The following is a 21038-nucleotide window of genomic DNA, read 5'->3' on the forward strand; positions in this document are numbered from 1 at the left end:
TTTCACACAGAGCTCCATTAGTCCATGATCTCTTATATCTCCACATATCAGAGTCTCCTATTAACATCAGAAACAGTGATCTAAACCTACTACATAAAATAAACAGCCAAAGTACAGAGACAGATTTATTATGCAATTCTTACTCCCTTATCTAGAACAAACTTTCACTCCAAATTAAGCAATCTTGTCGGGCTATCTTCCTTCAAAAAGGAAGATGACAACTGTATGGGTATCCAACAATTCATCCCTGGTGTGACTGGCCTGATTATCTTTGGAAAAGGAGGCAAGATCTAAGAAGGTACTAGCAAAGCGTAAATGGTCACAGGGCTCAGCTGATTAGTATCTTCTACAATTCTTGAAAAGGACTTTAGACCTCATGGAGGTTAAATGACAGCAGATGAGTATTACCTTAATATGCCTCCTGGCATTACAGTGTCCATCACAAAGCTAATGAAAATGATCCTTAAGATCAGTGAGCAGTTCTTGCACTTTATGGTCACCCCCTCTCAAGGATCACAAAAATGAAAGCATGTACTCAAGGAGTGCCACTAGATGGCACCTTAACATGGCGAATAGAAGACAGCTGACAAGGCAGGGAAATACATGGATCTCCTTTTTATGAAAGGCCTTACTCACCAATGCCCAACCACCTCTAAGCAATCTGGCTGCAGAAAAAAAAAATCCAAATGGCAGTATTCTGCACTGAGACTGATGCTCATTCAGACCATATGGAAGGAATGCCTTGTATAGCCCCCCCCCCAAATATTGCTGCCCAAAGACATGATCATGGGGCATGACCCACTGGACAGTCATCTTAGACTGTCACAGGGATGCTACCACATGCACACATATAGAAATGTGCTTTTTTCACTGCTGTACAAAATTAAGTTCTTTGAATAACTGCTAGCTCTCAAGAAGGAACTCGGGCATAATTTGATCTGCAGGCATTGCTGTCAGGCATATCGTGATCTGTAGGCATTGGTGTCAGGCATATCATGATCTGCAGGCAGCAGGCGGCCTTTGTTGTCCTTTCACTGTAGGAAATCTGCCTCCTGCATTCTGCATGATGACGACTAGGCGCAGGCTGACATTACTAGGCCTGCAGATGTTTACTAGGGGGATTCTACTTCTGCAATTTATTTATCAAATGTGCAAAAACCTTTCTAGAGTGATACAACACTTGCATAACTGTATCCCTTGCCAAGCTCACTGACTTCTGCTTATTTAGCATTAATCTTGTGTCTGAATAACCTTATATCCATAAAAGGAGTGTACATGCTTTCCTGTGGAAAAACTGGAAACCCTGACCCACAAGTAGGTCCAAACAGCAACCCACAAATACAGCAAAATATGTCAGAACATCTGCTTGTCTCAGCCAAGCATAAAGATCCCAGCGCTCACGTCTAAAAGGGCTGAAAAGTCTTTGAAACTATTTTACATCAAAAATACTTCTTGGACACCCAAACCAACAAACATAAACCAGTAGGAGTACCCAGCAGCCATTGTTACATCACACATTTATTCGCAAATCCATCAGATCAAGTGTTGTTATCTTAAACATAAATGAATGTGTGCTATTTAACAGTCATTTAAAAAAGCAGCTAAGTACAAAATATAAATAATATTACTACACTTGACTTGCTCTCAATGATAGATAATTTGAAATAGAAATGTTATCATTAATCCCTGGGCGTGTGATAGCTCAGAGTTCGAGCTGCAATAGTAGCTCACTTTTTGTTTGACCCTTAATCCTGCAAGGAACTGCAATGTGAAATCAAAGAGCACCTTCCCAAGTGATCAGTCTTCCAAGATTTTCTATCCAAAGATCGATCAATTAGATTTACTGGTATTTTCTGTATCTCCTTGGCAGTCCTAGAAACCATACAGCAGGTGCAAAGTGTTGATTTCAGCTGAGGATAAGGCATCTCTTGCCTGACTTTTTGAGGAGAAAAGACATCCTCTAAGCCACCTTAAATGATTTCCTGAGAGTGAAAAGTACGTGAAAGATCTGAGGCTAAGATTCATGCAGGCCTCTGTATACAAGAAAATAATTCTGTGCATTATCACAGGTAGACTTGTAAAGTCCAGAACCTCGGTTAAAAATCTGAAAAGTAATGAGAAGATGGACCTTCAGAAGTGACTCCAGGAGAGTCCAAAAAGTGAAAACCCTCTGCCAATGAAGACTGATGGACAAGGGATTCAAGGAAAGAAACCTCAAACGTCCTCTCCACTTTCCCACCCTATTTAGACATATTCACAGTGGTGTTCCTCTTCTGAAAAGTCATGTAACATGAGGATCTCAATACACGAGAATGACAGCCTGTTAAAGGTTTAGAAAGCCTGGAGATGGAACAAGACAGAAATATCAACTCTTGTGATGTTGCAAATCTGAATGACAATGACTTCTCCAAGAAAGGAATAGCTCTCACAGCCCTTACTTTACAAGGTTAACAACTTATTAGAACTGGTCAGCACAAGAACCAGTAAACCCAAATCCATCGGAAGAACTCCAAATGATCCAAGTCTTCAGTTAGAAAGTTGCAGTACAATTAGAAGGGGCTGTGGAAGGAAATAACTCAAAACGAGAATGGATTTTGTTGTTTTACACAAGTACTGAAAATTACATTCATAACAAATGTCAACCATAAAAATACAGAGTGATTCAATTTAGTTGTGGTACCCCTCAACTGATTTGCTGTGAAAGAGAGAGAACACTGTTAATTCAAGAGACTGGGCAAAAATGAAAAAAAAAAAAAAAAAAGCATACGGTGTTCTGAAAAATTATTTCTAACAGAAACTAACACACAGCAGGCAGTAATACGAAATCCTTTAAGTGCAGATGCAGCTACATGCTGTCTTACCTGCTCCTGTAAGCCATTTCCACGTCCCTTGACAAGGCTGTTGATGAGAACAGAGGCTGTTCGTGCACAGTCCCTCTGAGCGTCTACCAGGCCCTCAAACAGCATGAAAAGTAACGTGTTCACCTGAGTGTGAGGCAGTCGTTTCCCAATAACCTGAGAAGGAAATGAACAGACAAAAATATAAATTTACAAAGTGCATGTACGTGGTGCAAAAGTCAAATTCCAAAAGCAGACTTCTGTCTGCTTCAAAAGTACTAGAACCAAGTAGGATCCCTTGCACCACCGTAAGGAAACAAAACGCACATCTACAAATACATTCATTACAAAGCTTTTACGTTACATAAGACCAGCAAAAGCTTACTACTTCACATAAAACCTCCTCTAACTTTTCTAAATATGAATTACTGGATATGCAAACTAGTCTACTCAATATAACTCTATATAGTAGTTCAGTGGCTAAAAAATGGAACTCTGTCCCCACTAGCATTCAAAACACATCATCCAAAGCCTCCTTTAAAGACCTCATCAGGCAACATCTCAAGCTAAGTTGGCAGTGCCATGATTGCTCCCCAAGCTAGTGAAAGCAGATAAGATACACATACTAAACCTAGAGTACTTTATTAAGATTGAAAACTATTCTCACAAACACTGGCTAATCTACAATGTATGTACTTGTACCTGTGTACTATGTATGTATTCTACCTATGTTCCAAATTTCAGCTGTACACCACAAATCTATTAAGTACCTTTATTTTTAAATATTTTTTTTGTTTGTTCTCTCCACTGTAACTGTTGATGTGCTGCATACCACTGTAAAAACATGTCTTTTGTAATTTGTGTGTATACTGATCATGTCTAAATGTATCTGTAAGTTTTCTATGTGGAGCTTTTCTCCCCGGGCCTCTGCTGAAAAAGGGCCTTTTCGGCTCAGTCAGACACCCCCGGTTAACAAATGTAAAATAAAAAAAATAATAATAAATAAGTTACCAATTTCTTCAAATGTACAGATATAGTAGCAGCCTAAATTCTCGACGAGTGCTGGGTTGCCAAAGGTGAAGGCATTTGAGCATAACACTGCTTCCCTTTCTCCTGTGCAATCTGCTTTGTAACACACTGTGAACTAACATGTATGGTGCAGTATTGTAGCATACACACACACACACACATATATATATATATATATATATATATATATATACACACACATATATATATATATATATATATATATATATATATATATATATATATATAGACACACACACACACACACACACACACACACACACACACACACACACACACACACACACACACACACACACACAAAAGCAACACATTTACAAATGTATCTGTTGACCAAATAGAGAGTGAGCTCTTCACAAGGACATGCAAACTCCAGAAAGAAGGAACCCCAGATGGAAAATGAACCAGAGAACCAAGTGTTGTGAGTCAGCAATATTAACCGCTACACCAATGTGTTGTCCCTCAACAGGGTATTTCCTCTTTCAGCTTTGCATACATGTTTTATTCACTGGCTACAAAGACTTTTAAAATAAAAGTACACACTATAATTTAGGCATAAATGTGAGATAAGTCTTCAAAGCAATCAGTGGCTAACGCTTGTTTACTTACACTGCTTTGTGAATTTCGATAACAAGACCTTTCTATAAAACACTATTACAATATGTAAGAAAGTGAAATGAGGCTTCAGAAAATTACCATGGCGTGCAGAAAGAGGTACAACTTGTTTAACAAAATTGTTTACATGTAGTCTATTTAAAAGTTCTGAATCTTTTCGTTATACTACAAGGTGAATCAGCTAGTATCTAATTAAACAATTTTTATCTACATGCTGAGTTTATAGGTTCATAGGTAGGTACTAGGGCTTATATAAACATAGCCAAAAAGGTATCCTGGCTTCCGCCACCCAAGAAAAATATTTTCCTGTGCCCCCCCCCTTATTAGCTGTGGATGTCATTTTTTACATACATGGACTAGAGTTAGACATTTCTTTAGTGATTTGAATTAAAAACTGAAAGGCAGCTTCATGTCAGCAAACATTTTAAGTCTATGTACCGAATATCCACAAACATGTACTGTCCAGCCTTCACCAAATACGGGATGTGTGGGGTGGAAGTTTCATAAAGAATTGCTTTAAATGCACAACTAACAAACCCCAGCCGAAAAGAAGAAACCCTATAATAACACACAAAATGTGTCTACACATTATGTGGTCACATGGTGTGAAATGAAGAGTCAACTAACATCTTTCAATGTGCACTGACGAAAGGCAAACTATCGTAGTTCAAAATGAAAAGCATAGGAGTAATAAATGCTGAAATTTAAACAGCTGAAAAATAAACTAGAAAATCATTTAAAATGAATTCCAGAAATAAAAGAAATCACGGTAGATAAAAGATGTACATAAAAGGAAAAACGAAGGAGACTGCCCCACAACCCTGCTTAGTAAAATTTACAACAAAGTACACCGAACTAGGGCAATGAAGTTCAAACAAATCCTTAAACACGACTATATGGTCGTAGCTACAAGTGATCTGAAACAAGATTTCATTCCTAGCTTCCCATCCCCATTAGCCTCAACATGAAAACCATTAAAGAAATTAGCTAAAAAAAAAAAAAAACTGGTGTATTATCCGTAAGGATCGCACACTGTACCAGAGCCTCAGGGACCTACCAGCTTTCAACTACAAAAAAATAAAAACACTGAAAATCCTTTTTCAAAAAACAGGAAATTTACTCACTGGATCCCCCAAACAAAGGACCCCTCTGAATAAAGGAATGCAACCTTGTGGTAGCTACATGATTTGTTCTCATTTTAACTTGTAGCAGTTGCGTCTTTCCCCATAACAATTTTAAAATTCAGCATACTGAAAACTACTGTTGTCTATGCAGCAGTTTGCAAAAACTGCAACAATTTCTACATAGGGAAAACAGCAGGAAGCTTTCAGAGAGAGTTAATGAACATCTGCTAGCCATTAGACATAAACACAAAAGTAAACGCCTTAGCTAAGCACAGTCTTTACTGCAGCGGATTTAGTTTTCTTATCCTTGAGAGAGTAACTCCCTTTTTCGGGGATGCAGGCAACCTGCTAAAGGTAAGGCAGCTTACGATGCAACTACCCCTCCAAGCAGAAACTTCCCCAGGCCTGAACGAAAATAATATTAAATGTGCTTTAAACTGATTTAAATAAACCTTGGCACCAAGTGCCGTTTATCTATTAGAATACCAATTATTTAACTACTATTGTCACCGATATTAGGAATAGCTCCCTCTGTGTTTCAAAACACACTTAGAAGGTTGTGACTTTCAACTGCCCATTTAAAACGCACTCAGCCTAACAGCACCACCTTTATTTCACCCTTTTGACGACGGCAACGGATCTTGCAACCAACATATCCATAACAACGCCACCTATTTTTCATCTCCAGCACCTAACCCAGTAACAAAACAGGCAACCACCAAATAGCATCCTCTATTTTTCAACATGAACAAAAAACTATTCTACTCCTGTAGGCTCACAGCAACAGTGCCATCTGTATGTCAAAAGCTGACTATATTCTACTTTTTAACTAGGCCAGCCTGCTTTGTTTTTAAATTGAATTCTTGCTTCTCTTGTCTTTGTCCACCTTTGGCAGGAGTTTTAGCCTTCCAGACTGGCCACCATTAACCTTTTATTGCACTGTTCAGCATTGAATTTTTTTAATTTCTGATGAATTTCTTAATAAATAAAGAAGGGAAGTGCTAAAATACTATTGGCTCAGCTTGTGTTCTTTGGTCTACTTGGAATTATTTTTTTATGTAAAATACACTATTAACACACAGAGAAAAAGTTATGTACTCATCATAATGTTCCATCTGTGTTGTCCATTTTCATTCTTCCTCAACTGTTGGGTTCGGATCCGAACCTCAGATCTAAGTCGGCCATTCCTAAAGCACATGGTAACCAAAAAAGCTATTGAGTTTCTCTCCCTTACACATAATGCACCAACCCCTAACATACCTCAGATCTTGTTTGCTGATTTTACCAGAAGTGGTATCTATTAACATACATTAGATATATATATATATATATATATATATATATATATATATATATATATATATATATATATATAAATACCTAAAATGTATGTGTAACCACAGAGGAAACTATATCTGGAACTCAGTTAAAAGGAAATTTAAAGGTCATGCTGCTAAACACTAGGAGTCTCAGATTGAAACTGCACTCATTGCAATCATTCCTTGCCCTAGAGGAAGCTGACATTTGTGCAGTCACTGAAACCTGGTTCAAAGCTGCAGAGAGCACCCCAGCATTACCAGGTTACTCATCCTATCATACTTTCAGACCCCAATCGGAGGGCTACAAAGCTAAAGGAGGTGGAGTTTCAATATTTACCAAATACATACACACCTCCAGGGTAGTCAAATAGTATGACACACAGGAGACACTCAAGTGCAGTTAACTGTTAACAAAACACCTATTCATATCATAGCTAGCTACAAACCCCCAAACATGACTCAGGACGCCCACTCAACCTATCTGGACTTACTTGAATACATCAAGATTCAACCTTCTACCCTGATCCTGGGTGACTACTACTCAACCATAGAATGGAAAACCTATTCTAGTCCAAACATGAACACCCAGATATTCCTCGACTTCGTCAATGCCAATGCATTGGATCAGCTGGTCGACACCCCTCAAGAGGTGAAAATATCTTGGATCTGGTACTAATCAACATGAGTTGCCACTGTAGCACCCCTACAGTGTCATTCTCCTTGGTAAGAACTGACCATAAAGCGATCACTTTCGAAGTCACCATCTCTCCCAACCCCCCACCCAGAGTCAAACAAAAAAACCTTTCCAAAGCTGACTACAATCTCCTGACAGCAGGTATAAGCAGCTTAACAGCCACCATTCCTTCAGCTGAAACTAGCACTAATGTCCCAAGCTTACACCAAAAAACTATATGATCACCTACATAGCTCTATGGACTCAGCAATACCTGACAGGAACAAATCATCTTCCTCAAGGAAGAGTAAACCAGTTTGGTGGACAGCAGCAATAAACAAACACTATAATAAAAGGAAAATAATTGCTGCCCAGGACCAAAAAGAAGCAGGTGCCAAGTTGGAGGCAACCTTTCCATGTCTGAACAAGCAAATAAGATCACTGGTGAAATCCTCTAAGGCTAACTTTGAGTTCAAATTGGCTACATCCACTAAGGACAATCACAAGCCCTTCTTCACATATATCTGCAAACTCAAACTTAACACCCAAATCTGCTCTGAACTGGTGGTCAAGAACACCACCTTCACAAAAGCCGTAGATAAAGTCAACCTGCTGGCAGACAGGTTCAGTGAAAACTTCACCCCCCTGCCCCCCATCAGTAAACTAGGACATTCCCAGCACATGCCCCCCTCCCCTCATCACTAGTGAGCAGGTATTTAATGCCCTCTCAAAGGCAAAAAATACAGTCTCCATGGGACCTGACAACATCCCTGGCTGTGCCCTAAATAAACTCAGGCATGATCTCTTAGCTCCATTAGGCATCCTATTCAACCAAAGCCTGAGCACTAGCTTCGTCCCTATTCAACCAAAACCTGAGCATCAACTTCATCCCAGCCAAATGAACGGCAGCCACTGTCATCCCTCTACATAAAGGTGGAGTGTCCACTGAGCCAGGCAATTATATGCCCATCAGCCTAACTAGCCTGATCTGCAAAGCTATGGAATACATTATCATGGACCTTATAAACAAGGACACTGGCAACCTCCAAATGCTTGACCCCACACAGTTTTTTGTCAAAGGGAGATCATGCCTGTTAAACTTGGTCGACTTCTTCAAAACAGTCACCAAAGCCATGGACAAGGGGAAGACCATGCGCACCGCCTACCTTGACCTTGCCAAAGCCTTCAACACTATTCCCCACTCAGGCATAATAGATGAACTCTCCCAACTAGGAATCAACCCGTTTGTTACCAGATGGGTAACTAACTAGCTCACTGATAGAACCCACTCAATCAAAATGCCTCTAGTAGTAGACCTATAACAAAAGGTGTATCTCAAGGATCAGTCTTGGGGCTTCTACTGTTTGGGATATACTTTTCTGAGGTGCAAGTCAAAACCAGTGGTCTGTGGCTGACCAAGTCTGCAGATGACTGCAAGCTGGGCGTGGTCTTAAATTCCCTTAGTGATGTGAACATCCTCCAAGAGGGCCTTAAGCAAACTAATGACTGGTGTTAGAAGCATAGCATCAAACTGAATGCCAAGAAATGCATCATTATCCCCTTTGGGGAAAATGGTTATCCCCAATAATTATCACATTAATAACAACGTACTAAGCATGCAATCAGTCGCAAGGGACTTGGGCACCCAGGATGATAGCAACCTGACTTTTGACTACCACGTTGCCTCCGTTGTACGGAAGGCTTTCTACATGGCCCACCTCATAAGTAAGTGTATTTCATCCAGAAACAAGGAGGTCATAACAGCCCTGTTCTCCTTCCTTATCAGACCCATTGAGTACAATGCCCCCTTCTGCATGTACCGTGCCAAGCACATGCAGCAGCTGGAGAGACCACAGAAGTTCCTGACCAGGAAAATCCAGAGTCTCAAACACCTATCCTATACAGATAGGCTAAAAGCCCTGTCCCTCTACTCAATCTCATGCAGACTGCTCACAGGTGACCTGTATCTGGCATACAAGATCATCTCAGACCCAGCCTTGATGGAGATGCTGCATATCCGCAAGTCAAACTCTACTCACGGAACCTGCACGCAAGGCCTCAACCTGGTCTGTGACATTAACAGAACTTGTTTGTGGGATAAATTTGTGTCCCAAAGACCCCCCCCCATCTGTGGAATAGACTCCCTCTCCATGTCAAGGAGTGTACCCTCACTAGCCCTCTTTAAGAAGAACATGGAAGACTGGTTATGTATTGGAGCTGAAATGGATCAAGAAGATTTTTTTTTTTGTGCCCAGTAAACAAATCTTTTCCATTTACTAGTACAGAATTTTCATGTCGAAGGTTTATGGGAAGATAAAAGGATATGGTGGACGGGGGGATATTTTCATAGGTAGATACTAGGCTATCAGCTCGAGGGCCAAAGCAAGCCTAGCAACAGTGTATTGGCTTTTGCCACCCATGTATTGTTAAATTCCTGCCCCTCTATCGAGCAGTGCCCCAGACATAATCCCAGGGGTGAATTTCCTATCACCCATCCCCTTTATCAAGGTTTTTCTTGAATAGTGCTAATGACAAGCTCTGCTTGATGTGGATGGGAATCTTGTTCCAGAGCATGGGAAGTCTCTGGGACACAAATCTATCCCTCCAGCATGTCCTATTTATTGCTGTGGTGAGGTTTAGGTCCCTAGAGCGTGTAGCTCGGGGAAACGGATTTCTTCAAGTGGAGCATGTCCAATAATTCCGGGTTTGACATAGCTTTGTATGTCAGACAGAGGTCTCCTTGAAGTAAGCGGTATGCGACAGAGTAGAGTTTGAGTTTCTTGAGCCGGTCGGCATAGGGCAACTATTTGAGGCCAGCGATCCTCTTGGTGAGGTACTTTTGGGGCCTCCCAAGTTGTTGTAGGTGTCTTGTGAGGTACATCTCAAATGGGGCAGTGTATTCAATGAGGGATCTGATAGGTGATGAGTAGAGGGGAACAATGAGTTCCTTATTTCTAGATGCAAACCCTTTTGTGATTAAGTGGGCCATGCAGAAAGATTTTCTGACCACTGTGGAAATATGGTTATCAAAGGAGAGGTTGCTATCCACTTGGGTCCCAAGATCTCTTATCACACTTTCTGTGTTAAGTGAACTTCCCACATTTGGTAATTCATGGGTACCGTGTTTTTGCCAAAGGGGATAACAATGCACTTTTTTTGGCATTTAGTGTGAGGCCATGATTTTGACACCAGGTGTCAGTCTAGGGGAGGCCCTTTTGCAGGATCTCTACGTCAGCAGGGGAATCGATAATGGCACCCAGTTTGCAGTCATCTGCAAACTTGGTTAGCCATAGACCCTTTGTGTTCGCTTGCACTTCAGATAAGTACATATTGAACAGGAGGGGGTCCCAGGACTGAACCCTGGGGTACTCCACTTGTCACTGGTTTGCGATCGGATCTGGAGTCAGCAACTCTTGCCATGTGGCTTCTGTCTGTGAGCCAGTTGGCCACCTATCTCGTGACGTAAGGGTTTATGTTAAGGTTGGTGAGTTTATCGATGATTCCTGAATGAGGGATAGTGTTAAAGGCTTTAGCGAGGTCCAGGTAGGCTGTGTGGACTACCTTGCCTTCATCTATGGCCTTTGTAACTGTTTCAAAGAAGTCTACCTGGTTTAGGAGACATGACCTACCTTTTACAAATCCGAATTGGGTAGCATCCAGAGTCTGAAGGTTACCTATATCTTTGTTTACGAGTTCAATGATGATACGCTCCATGGCCTTGCAGACCAGGCTTGTCAGGCTGATAGGTCTATAGTTCCCAGGGTCTGTGGTGGGTCCTCCTTTGTGGAGTGGGATAACTGTTGCTGTGCGCCATTCTGTGGGCACATAGCCTGTGGTGAGGCTGCGGCTGAACATGGAGTTTAGGTGGAAGGCTAGTTCATTTTGGAGTTCATGTAAGATGCAGCCTGGGATGTTGTCCGGTCCCATGGATGCTGTGTTTTTGGCTTTAGAGAGTGCCATTTTTACCTGTGTGTTTGTGATTGCCAGGGCTCTACAACCATCTGGTATAGTTATGGGCCCTTTGGGGGGGGTGAGGGGGGAGTAAAGTTTGCACTGAACCTATCTGCCAATATGTTGGAAATTTCAGTTGGCTCTGTATATTTTGTGCCATTCTGTTGTAGCTCGGTGCAGATGGAGATTCTTGACATAGCTAAAGAATGCCTTGTGGTTGTCTTTGGAATCCGTGGCAATTTTTCTTTCAAAATTAGCTTTGGAGGATTTTGAGAGATCTTAGTTTCTTACCGAGGCTCGTCAGTGAGTTCCTCCATACCTGGGTTTTTACTCTCTTTTACAACAGTATCTTCCTTCTGTTGTAGTGTTTGTTAATGGCAGGGGACCACCAGATCGGCTTCCTTTTGTTGGGGATAGCACAATCCATGCCTCATGCAGGTGCTTGTAGAGTGCATTTGTGTAGGATTCAGCAGTCGTGACTGTACTGACTGTTATCCATCGGCAGGGGTATCATAAAGTTAGTCACCTCAGTTTTGAGAAGCGTGAAATTCGCTTTGGAGAAATTTTTTACGATGGTTTCCTTGTGTGGGGGTGGGGTCGGGATGTGGACGATTCCTGGAGATCTAGGGTGATTAGTTTATGGTCTGATCTAACCAGCGAGGAGTTGATCTTGGGCGTTGAGCACTGTTCACCCATGTTGGTAATGACCAGGTCCAGAATACTGTTGCCCCTGGTGGGGGCGTTGACAAGTTGATCCAGGGCGTTAGAGTTTATGAACTCCAGGAATCGTTGAGCCAGGGGGTAAGTACAAGATTCGTTTTCCCAGTTAATGTTTGGGTAGTTGAAATTGCCCATTATTATGGTGTTTGGTTGGACCCTCATTTTTTCCAATGTCCCCAGGAAAGAGGAGTGAGCATCCTGGGTCATGGTGGGGGATCTATAACAAGCTACAATTTGGAATGCATTTCCTGCCCTGGGTTAGTTGCACTTGGATGATTTCAGAGGCATCGTATTTTGCAACTAGCCTGGAGGTGTGGATGTCCTTGATGAATATGGACACGCCTCTGCCCTTCGTGTTTCGATCCGGGTTTTGTGGCCAAAACGTGTGAAAGGAGTTGTAGCCTGGTAGTGCTGGGGTACTCTCTGGAGCCTTGAACCAGGTCTCAGTCACTGCACAGATGTTGATGTTCTCCATTTTGAGGAGTGCCTCGAGTGAGTGCATTTTGAGGTTTAGACTCCTAGCGTTGAGTAACATTGCCCTCAGTTTTTTGTTTCCTGTAGTTCTTATGGTGGTGGGTTTGTTTTTTGAGCCTTCCATAAAAAAGGCACTACAAGGGTGGCAAGAGCCTTGGCCAATATTCTGAATCCCAGGGGTGACACATGCAGGCCATCTCTGGCGAAGCATCGTGGCCTGTCAAGCATGTCATCCCAGGCAGACAGATGCTGGATCCCCTTTGAATGGCACCAGAAGCTTAGCCAATTGTTGAAGTTGATCACCTTATCCTTGTACTGTGGTACAGCAATAGATTGTTTATCTATTAACTGAATTGGAGAAACCAGGTTGTAAGCTTGAGGTTTGAAATGTCTGGGTGACTCATGCTTGTGGGTGAGGGATAGGAGGTCTGGAATCAGATCCAGAATCCAAGGCAGGTAAAGCAGATGAGGCCCCAGGAAGGGAAACCAAAGCTGTCGACTCCAGTAAATTGCAATGACGATGACTTTGTGCTTCCACCTGGCAGCTTTCTGCAAAAAATTTAGAATTAATGGAAATCTGTGGATAGGCATAAAGCAGACCAGGAGGCCAGCAGTGAAGTAGAGCATCCCTCGGTGACTCTCCCTCGGGGGATTAGGGCAAAGTAGACGCATTTGTTGTTTAGGGGAGAAGCAAAAAGACTGCAGCAAGACTAGCCCCATTGATGAAAGATCATTTCTGTCTTTTTCGTGTTGAGACCACTTGTGAGGTAGAAGAACACACCTACTCAGTTTGTCTGCTATCACAATGGACTTCCCCAGAATGTGCATTGCTATGAGAAAGTGGTTGGATGAGGTTGTCCATTACCACACTCGGAGTGCTTCTTGACACAAGGGGTATGATTTGGTCGCTCCTTGTTTGTTGATGTACTAAACTACTAACATACCGTCCGTTTGAATAGCAATAGTCTCTGAAGGGAGAGCATTCTTGAGGGCCTGCAATGCTAAGAGCACTGCTCTCATCTCTAGGACATTTACATGCAATTTGGCCTCTTTGGGGACCAAGTGCCTTGGACTGTTTTTCCCAGAAAATGTCCTCCCCCAACTGGGAAGTGTCCGTGGTCACTGTGGCCTTGGGAGGGAGAATGAATGGACGGCCTTGTAGAACCTGATCTGACTGAATCCACCACCTGAGATCTCACTTCCATGCCTGAGTGTTTACCAACACATGTCAACACAAATAAGAATCAATCGACCACTGGGTTGCAAACATCCACTGAAGAATTTGCATACAAAATCTGACTACAGGTATCAAAGTTATTGCCGCTGACATTGATCCTAGAGCTTGAAGGACCAAGTGGGCTGAAATCTTGGTACTGCATATCATTTTTCTGACCTGTAATCTGGCAGTCTGTACTCTTGAGAGGAGAGGCTATCACTGACACTAATGTTGAAAACTGCTCATATGAATTACAAATTTTGAGGTGGTTGTAGGTGAGAATTTTCGTAATTTATGGTTATCCCCAGATGAGAGCAAATATGGAGTACTTGATTTCTTGCCCTTATTAACAGATGCCTGGTCAGGGTGGTAATGAGACAGTCATTTAGATATGTAAACTCCCAGAATCCCTGCAGTCTCAAGTGAGCTGTTACTACTGCCATACATTTGGTAAATACCCTGGGGGCTGTTGTGAGGCCATAGGGCAGAGCTCTGAGCTGGTAGTAATCGTAAATACCTTCTGGATTGTCTGTTCATCTTTATGTAATCATAAACATCCTGAAGGACTACTGACCACATCCAGTTGTCCTTGCCCAGAAAAGGGAGAATGGACTGAACCATGACCATCTGAAACTGCGTGTCAAACTGACTTCAAATTGCTGAGATCCAAAATTGGTCTCCAGTCTTCGGTTTCTTTGGCACTAAAAAGAATCTCAAGTAAGTTATGGATTCTATCTGGTCTAGTGGAACCTCTTGGATGGCTCTTTTTTCTAGCAGCTTTTGTATTTGCATTGCTGCTTCTTTCCTCTGAATGGGTGGAACATCAGGAATTTCTGGTAGAGTTGGGGGTAGAAGGGAAAAGGGTATTATACAGACTCTGGAAATAATCCTCTGCACCTAAGTATCTTTTGTTACATCTAGCCAGGCTCTCTGGTGCAGGGATACTTGACCCATGACTGCCTCCAGAGGTGGACAAATTGGACCTCCTTTCAAGAGCGCTGGTAGGGTCCATCAGAGAAAGAATCTCTGGACCCCTTGTTTTGTAGGCCCCCTCTGTCATGGGGATGTCATCATCCATTAGAGTTCCCCCCTCTGCCCCTAGTGGAACTTTCTCCGCGTGTGTCCTGGAAAGGACCCTGGAATTTCATGAACCACATCTTCCAACCACGTTATTGATTCCTAGAAAAAGATCTTTGAGGGATTGAAAAACGCACAACCACTGCAGAGAGGGTCTTTCCATCCTTCTTACAGCTGACTAATGAGCCCTTCACTTTGGGGCCAAACAAAGAAGTGCCATCAAAAGGAGCATTGATGAAAGAGGACTCAAAGTTCTCCACAAAATCATATTAATGCATCCAGACATGTCTCCTAATGGATATGCCTGAACCCACTTCCCTTAAGGCTCCTTCACCTGCATGTGAAATAAGCCACATGGATGAATTTGAGACAGACTGCAGGGTAGCCATGTGAGAAGCCAGGGATGATTGGGCCTCAGCAGAAATGGACCCTGAAGGAGAAGTTTAAAGTTCTTTGATCAAATCCCTTTGCAACCTAGTAAAATGTGTTGAGTGACCTAACAGCAAAGGTTGCTGAAGTGTAGACACGTTTCGCAAACCTGTCCACTGCCCTAGACTCCCTGTTAGGGGGATGAACTTAGGAACTCTGCTCAGCAAGTTCCTTCTTGGTGGCTGCTGCCACAACCATAGCATCCACAGGCACCTCATTAGCCCAAAATTCCTTCCATGTAGGTGGAGCTAGAATCTTATTTGGCCTATATGGGTATTGCTTCAACTGCATCAGGCTCCTTCCACGCCCGCCGAGGGACCAAATCAATGAGCTCATCAGGGATGAGTATCCCAGGAAGTAGAAGGGCCAGCTCCAATGGCCTCCAGAAATACTGACTCCTCAGGTGAAGGGTTGCTGGGGGTCTAACCGGTTTACCTTCATTTTTGTCACAAATGGTATGTGCGATCGTGCTTTTGTGTGACTTGTAAGAACAAATTACGGAACACACTTCCGAGGACAAATGTCGAAAATAGTTTGATGGGAAACCATTTTTAACATTTGTCCATGTGTTTGAATGGCAAAATGCATTTGCTTATTAGCCATTCAAACACATTTTTTTGAGTTTACAGTTTTTTTGCTGCCATATTTTCAACATTACAGACGTCGCACAAACAGCACACGATCAAATAAAGGTAAACCGGTCCAACCACCTCTCTGTTTCAGGATCTCAAGGAGGTTTCCAAATGAGACGTCTTGTGGAGGTGATTGTGGGGACCCATCACCAAAGTCTGCATCCTCAGTAACAGACTCTTATGGACAGCACAAGTGCCTCCTCTTGCACTTTCTCTTCCTAGGGTTTCTTCGGTGGCATGTTCCGGGAAAGTATCAGAAGAGACTATGAAACCCAGCTAGGTGGAATGGAGGTCTTGAGCTGGCTGTCCCTGTGGAGCTGAATGATAATGTTCCAAGTGCAGAGACATATGGGTGCTAGACTGTAGATCCAAAAGGGCTAGGTCTGTCAATCCTGTTGGAGCAGAAAACACTCTTCACAATGGCGAAGGCAACCCATCCCAGGGAAAGAGAAGACCTTGGCACTGAGAAGGCAGGCTTCTGGACTGCGGTCTCCTCCCACCCCTAAAGGGGTTTTGGTACCTGCTCCTCCTTGGACATCTACCCCTTCTAAATGGCTTAGGGAACTGTATTCCTTCAGAGTCTGATAAAGGGTCCTGATGCCTTCACCTTTGGCTTATGGTTCTGATGAAGAGGAGTCTGTTAGCCCTGAGTCTCCTTTGGAGGAATTGTCCTTTGAGGACACAGTTGCTAGGATGATGGAGACATTATGAGTTGCTTCAAATGGATAATCCTAAGCCATTGTCAGTTCCTCCTGTGTTGGCTGCCTTGTCTAATACTTTCATTGCTGCTTCCAAGTCTCCTGATTCTCAGCCTCCTGCTCCTAATAAATCTGATAGGTTGTATAAGGTCCCTGAGGATTGACAGTTTTCATTTAAATGTCCTTCTGCTGATCTCGCTGTAGTATCAGTTTCTTCTGACAAACCTTCCGAGCTCTTGCCCTCCTCCACACCTTTGCCTTCTGATAAGAATAGTAGGGCAGTGGACAGGAATGGTAAGGAGGTTTACAGTGATTCAACTTTGGCCTTTAGGGCGATTACCAGACCCACATGGCTAAGTATGCTCTGCCCTTGACTGCTCAGCCTTGTCAGGTTATTTCTGACCACCCTGAGTCTGAAGGTAAATCTTCTGCCTGATCTATTTTAGGTTCTCATTTTCAAGTGGCTCGTCACTGTGTCAAGTGTATTTATGATGCTGCTGATGCCTCTTCATGGGCTGCAGCTTTTGGGTCTGTCATGATGTACTATACTTTGTGCCTTCTCCAGTCTTTCCTTGGGGACATTAAGGCCAAGCTGTTGGATGCTCCTTTGGATAATAAACAACTTTTTGGGACTGCTGCTGCTGCTGACCTTTTTAAGTCCCTTCAAGAAAAGGGCCAAGTCTTGCAGGACCTTAAATATGTTTTCCTGTCTCCTATCCTATCCCCAAGTTCCAGAGAAATTATCCTTCTAGATCTACTTTTGTTGGCAGGCAATTCCACCCCCCCAGGCCTCCAAGGGCAGAAGGGTGGTAGGTAAGCCTCCTCTGCTAATGCTTCTCACACTACAGTATTACAGTAGTCTCTTATCTGATAAGCCTGCTTCTCTTTGACAACTTGCCCCCCACCCCCCAAGACCAGGTTCCTTTGCCCCTTCAGCTTTGTCTTCCAAATTGGATTCTCATCACTTCAGACTCTTGGGTTCTATCATCCGTCAGGATTACTTTATGGTACGGAAGTCTCTCACTTCCTTTTCAGGGATTCATTAACCTTCTATAGAGCAACTTCCTCATTTCCTGGAGATCTCAGGGTCCCTGGTGAACCAAGGAGCCATTCAACCTGTTCCCCCTTCTCAAGTGGGAAAGGGTTTTTATTCCAGATGTTCTTGGTTTCTCGAAAGGAGGGCACTTGGAGACCTATTCTGGATCTTTCCCTGCTCAACACCTGTCTCAAGGTCCCCTCTTTTCGGATGCTTACTTTTCAAACCTTGTTTCCTTTTTTTACTACTACAGGCTTTCCTGGTGTTTTGGGATCTGAAAGATACTTACATTATATCCCTAGTCACACTCTTATCAGGAAATTTTTATAGTTCGCCGTTTCTTCCTTTCATTTTCAGTTCTTTACTTTGCCCTTTAGCTTCTCTACTGCTCCAAAACTATTCAGAATTTTCTTTATCTAGAGGACCTGTTGCTTCAGGCACCTCCACCTAGTCACCTGTTGTAAGAGTTGTAATTCAACATCTGTTTTTTTCAAAGTCTGGAGTCCTCTATCAATTTCTAAAAGTCTGCCCTGACTCCCTCTCAGGATCACATGCATCTGGGATGCAGGATTCAGACAGTGCCAATGTTGGCCTCTTCCACCTCCAAACATTTTGTCACTGACAGCCTTCTTTCACTCGCTTCTTCCTCTGACTGCCATTCCAGACAGAGAGTTTCTTCAGGCCCTGGGATTCAAGATCTCTTCTGTTCCAGTCCTCTCATTTCAAACTGGATATGTGGAAGCTTCCATGGTACCTCAAGATGGTTTGCTTGCACCACTGCCACCCTCTAGATTTAAATGTACCTCTCTTTCTTTATCTAAAGAAGGAATTCAAGTAGTGGTTTCCAACAGTTTGTTCTCAACCCCAGCCTGCCCTTTCAGCTTTTATTCCCTTCTAAAGAACTGTTCACAAATGCTTCAGACGTGGAGGTGAGGAGCTTCATGAGGTCACCTGAAAGTTCAGGGTCTCTGCCCCCCCATCAGAATTCAGACCATAGCAACATCAAGGAGATGAGAACTCAAATTCTAGCCCTTAAAGCTTTTCACCCCATGTTCTCTCCAGGCTCCTTGAAAGTGTACACAGAGAGCACTACAATGATGTGATATGTTAACAAGCAGGGAGGCACAAAAGCATACCTCCTTTGCAGGATGGCTCTCTTCAGGCTTGAACTCTCCATAAAAACTTCATCTACTCCCGTCTCTCCGAATGGTGATGGCAAAAAATTCTTCCAATCTGGAACACATCTTATGAGCTCTGCCATTAAAGATGTCCCTGTGAAGTTTCAGGCACTTATACACAACTGTCATTAGTAGTATCTGGCATTTTTGAGTGTGGTTGGGTTGCCACATGACACTGTTACAATTTTTTTCCCCTTTGGTATCCAAAAAATGACAGACATTATTTACTTTTGCAAATTAGAAAAGCAGACATTGTGTGCATTGACCTTTTTCAGCCACGACGAGAGGACTTCAGAGGCAGTTACAAACGTTGCTCAAATATTAAAACGCAAATAACAGTTTGGTGTAACTGTTTTTGTTCTGCTTTTTATGTGATAGAGCTGAATACCTGTTACTGTTGTGACCCTTTCAGCTCTCAGTGAAATCTTTGTCTAGAGAGGCCTAGCTGTTTTCTTTTTGGCAGGAAGTAAATTAGACTGGTTTAATCTAGCTAAGGGCATTCCTGCAAAATAGTTTTTTTGATTGGATAATTGGGATGGTTTCTGTTTCTCTGCCTTTAATAGCCAATGTTTTAAATCAGATATACTTGTCTGCTCAGGCTGTTCAGAGCTGCAGAGAGACTGGCCTACTGCCCTGCTGTAATATTTGAAAAAAGCTAAGTGTTTATTTTCAACTGTCTTCTGCACTTCTGTTTAATACATATCTGTAATCTGTACAACTGTTTTTTCACACCCACCCAGTTGTTGTGGTGGTCTTAAGCCTTGGTGGCTTTGACTTGCTCACCTCTGGTATAAGTTGATACCGGACACTCCCCCCAATCATATTACATCAACTCTTTCTGTTTATAGTGAGAACTTAGCAAAGCCCCACCCCTTTAGCTTCTGAAACTTGAATTATTTTATTATCTTCTGTCTCTTCACTTTCTACTAAAAAAAAAAAAAAAAAAAAACTGTACCTCTTTCTACTTCATTTTGCTGTTTGCCATATTTACTACTGCTTGTTGGTAGCCTCACTAAATTGATGAGTATTCTACTGAATTACTGCTTTATTAGTGCTGTCTGATATTGTTGTGATTCGTGAGCTACTGATTAACTAGATTTCATTGCTATCTACTGCAATTCATTACTGTTTAACTGCATTTTATTGCTGTTTAACTGTATTTTTCATACTTCAGGTGCTATTCTTTTGAATTTAAGTGATTAATCTATGCTTCATTGCAAGCTTTTTCTTACTGAGTTCTTAACATTAAAATTGAGAAGTATAGTCTACATACAGGTATGCAGCATCCAGAGCTTCAGCTGCATAGTTTTAAACCCTTTTTGAGATATTCCAACTACAAGTTACCTGTTTTTTCTGCAAAAAACAAACAAAAAAGTTCTAAGCTTGTTTTTCGCCTTACCTGTCACTAGAGTATTCCAGATACAGATTTACTGTATCCAGGACTGTTTGGTTTCTGGCTCTGAAATTGTAGTTTCTTGACCATTTGGGCAGTTTTTTTCTATCCCTTTCAACTTTCTCTTCTCTCTTGCACTTTAACTTATTCGCCTAGCAATTATAAGGCTTTTTGTAGCAATTATTGTAGCATACAAGTGATTTTGGCACTAGACGTCCTACAAGGAAACAGTTCCAGTACTTAGTAACGATAACCATCCCTCCTGGCATGTCTAAAGGTCAGTTTCCTGTGCTTTCGTCTACTAACCTGGTGAACTTGAGCATTATGAGGCAGAGTAGCAAAGTACTGCTGTGTACACTTACCATAAATGTAGATGTATGAGTGTATTCACTGTTGCAGTCATCACACTTGGGTTATCTGCCTGCAGGTAGCCCTCAGTCGGCCCAAATACCAGAGACTTAGTATTTCTTCGTCAATTGCTGTCGCTCTAGGACTGATGTCAGGTCGTCAGGGGTATAAAAACAGGCAGTCGACACCATTACATCAGTTTTTCTTGCCCCAAATGCCAGGAGCCCCCAAATAGGGAGTTAAGCTATGGTGGGAAAAAACACCACCA

The 21038-nt window shown here is 42.3% G+C and overlaps 1 protein-coding gene across 2 annotated transcripts in view; it reads right to left on the minus strand.

The window, feature by feature from the left end:
- The window catches only part of MROH1 (maestro heat like repeat family member 1), a 2449684-nt gene that overhangs the window by 651402 nt on the left and 1777244 nt on the right, over positions 1–21038 (minus strand). For both annotated transcript variants that reach the window (XM_044067698.1, XM_044067696.1), the window contains one exon: positions 2862–3014. In XM_044067698.1, coding sequence (XP_043923633.1) covers positions 2862–3014 — 153 coding nt within the window. The remainder of the gene's footprint in view (positions 1–2861; positions 3015–21038) is intronic.

The sequence above is a fragment of the Protopterus annectens genome, chromosome 3.part1 (assembly GCF_019279795.1).
Source record: "Protopterus annectens isolate FY-2018-M chromosome 3.part1, PAN1.0, whole genome shotgun sequence".
Lineage (NCBI taxonomy): Eukaryota > Metazoa > Chordata > Ceratodontiformes > Protopteridae > Protopterus > Protopterus annectens.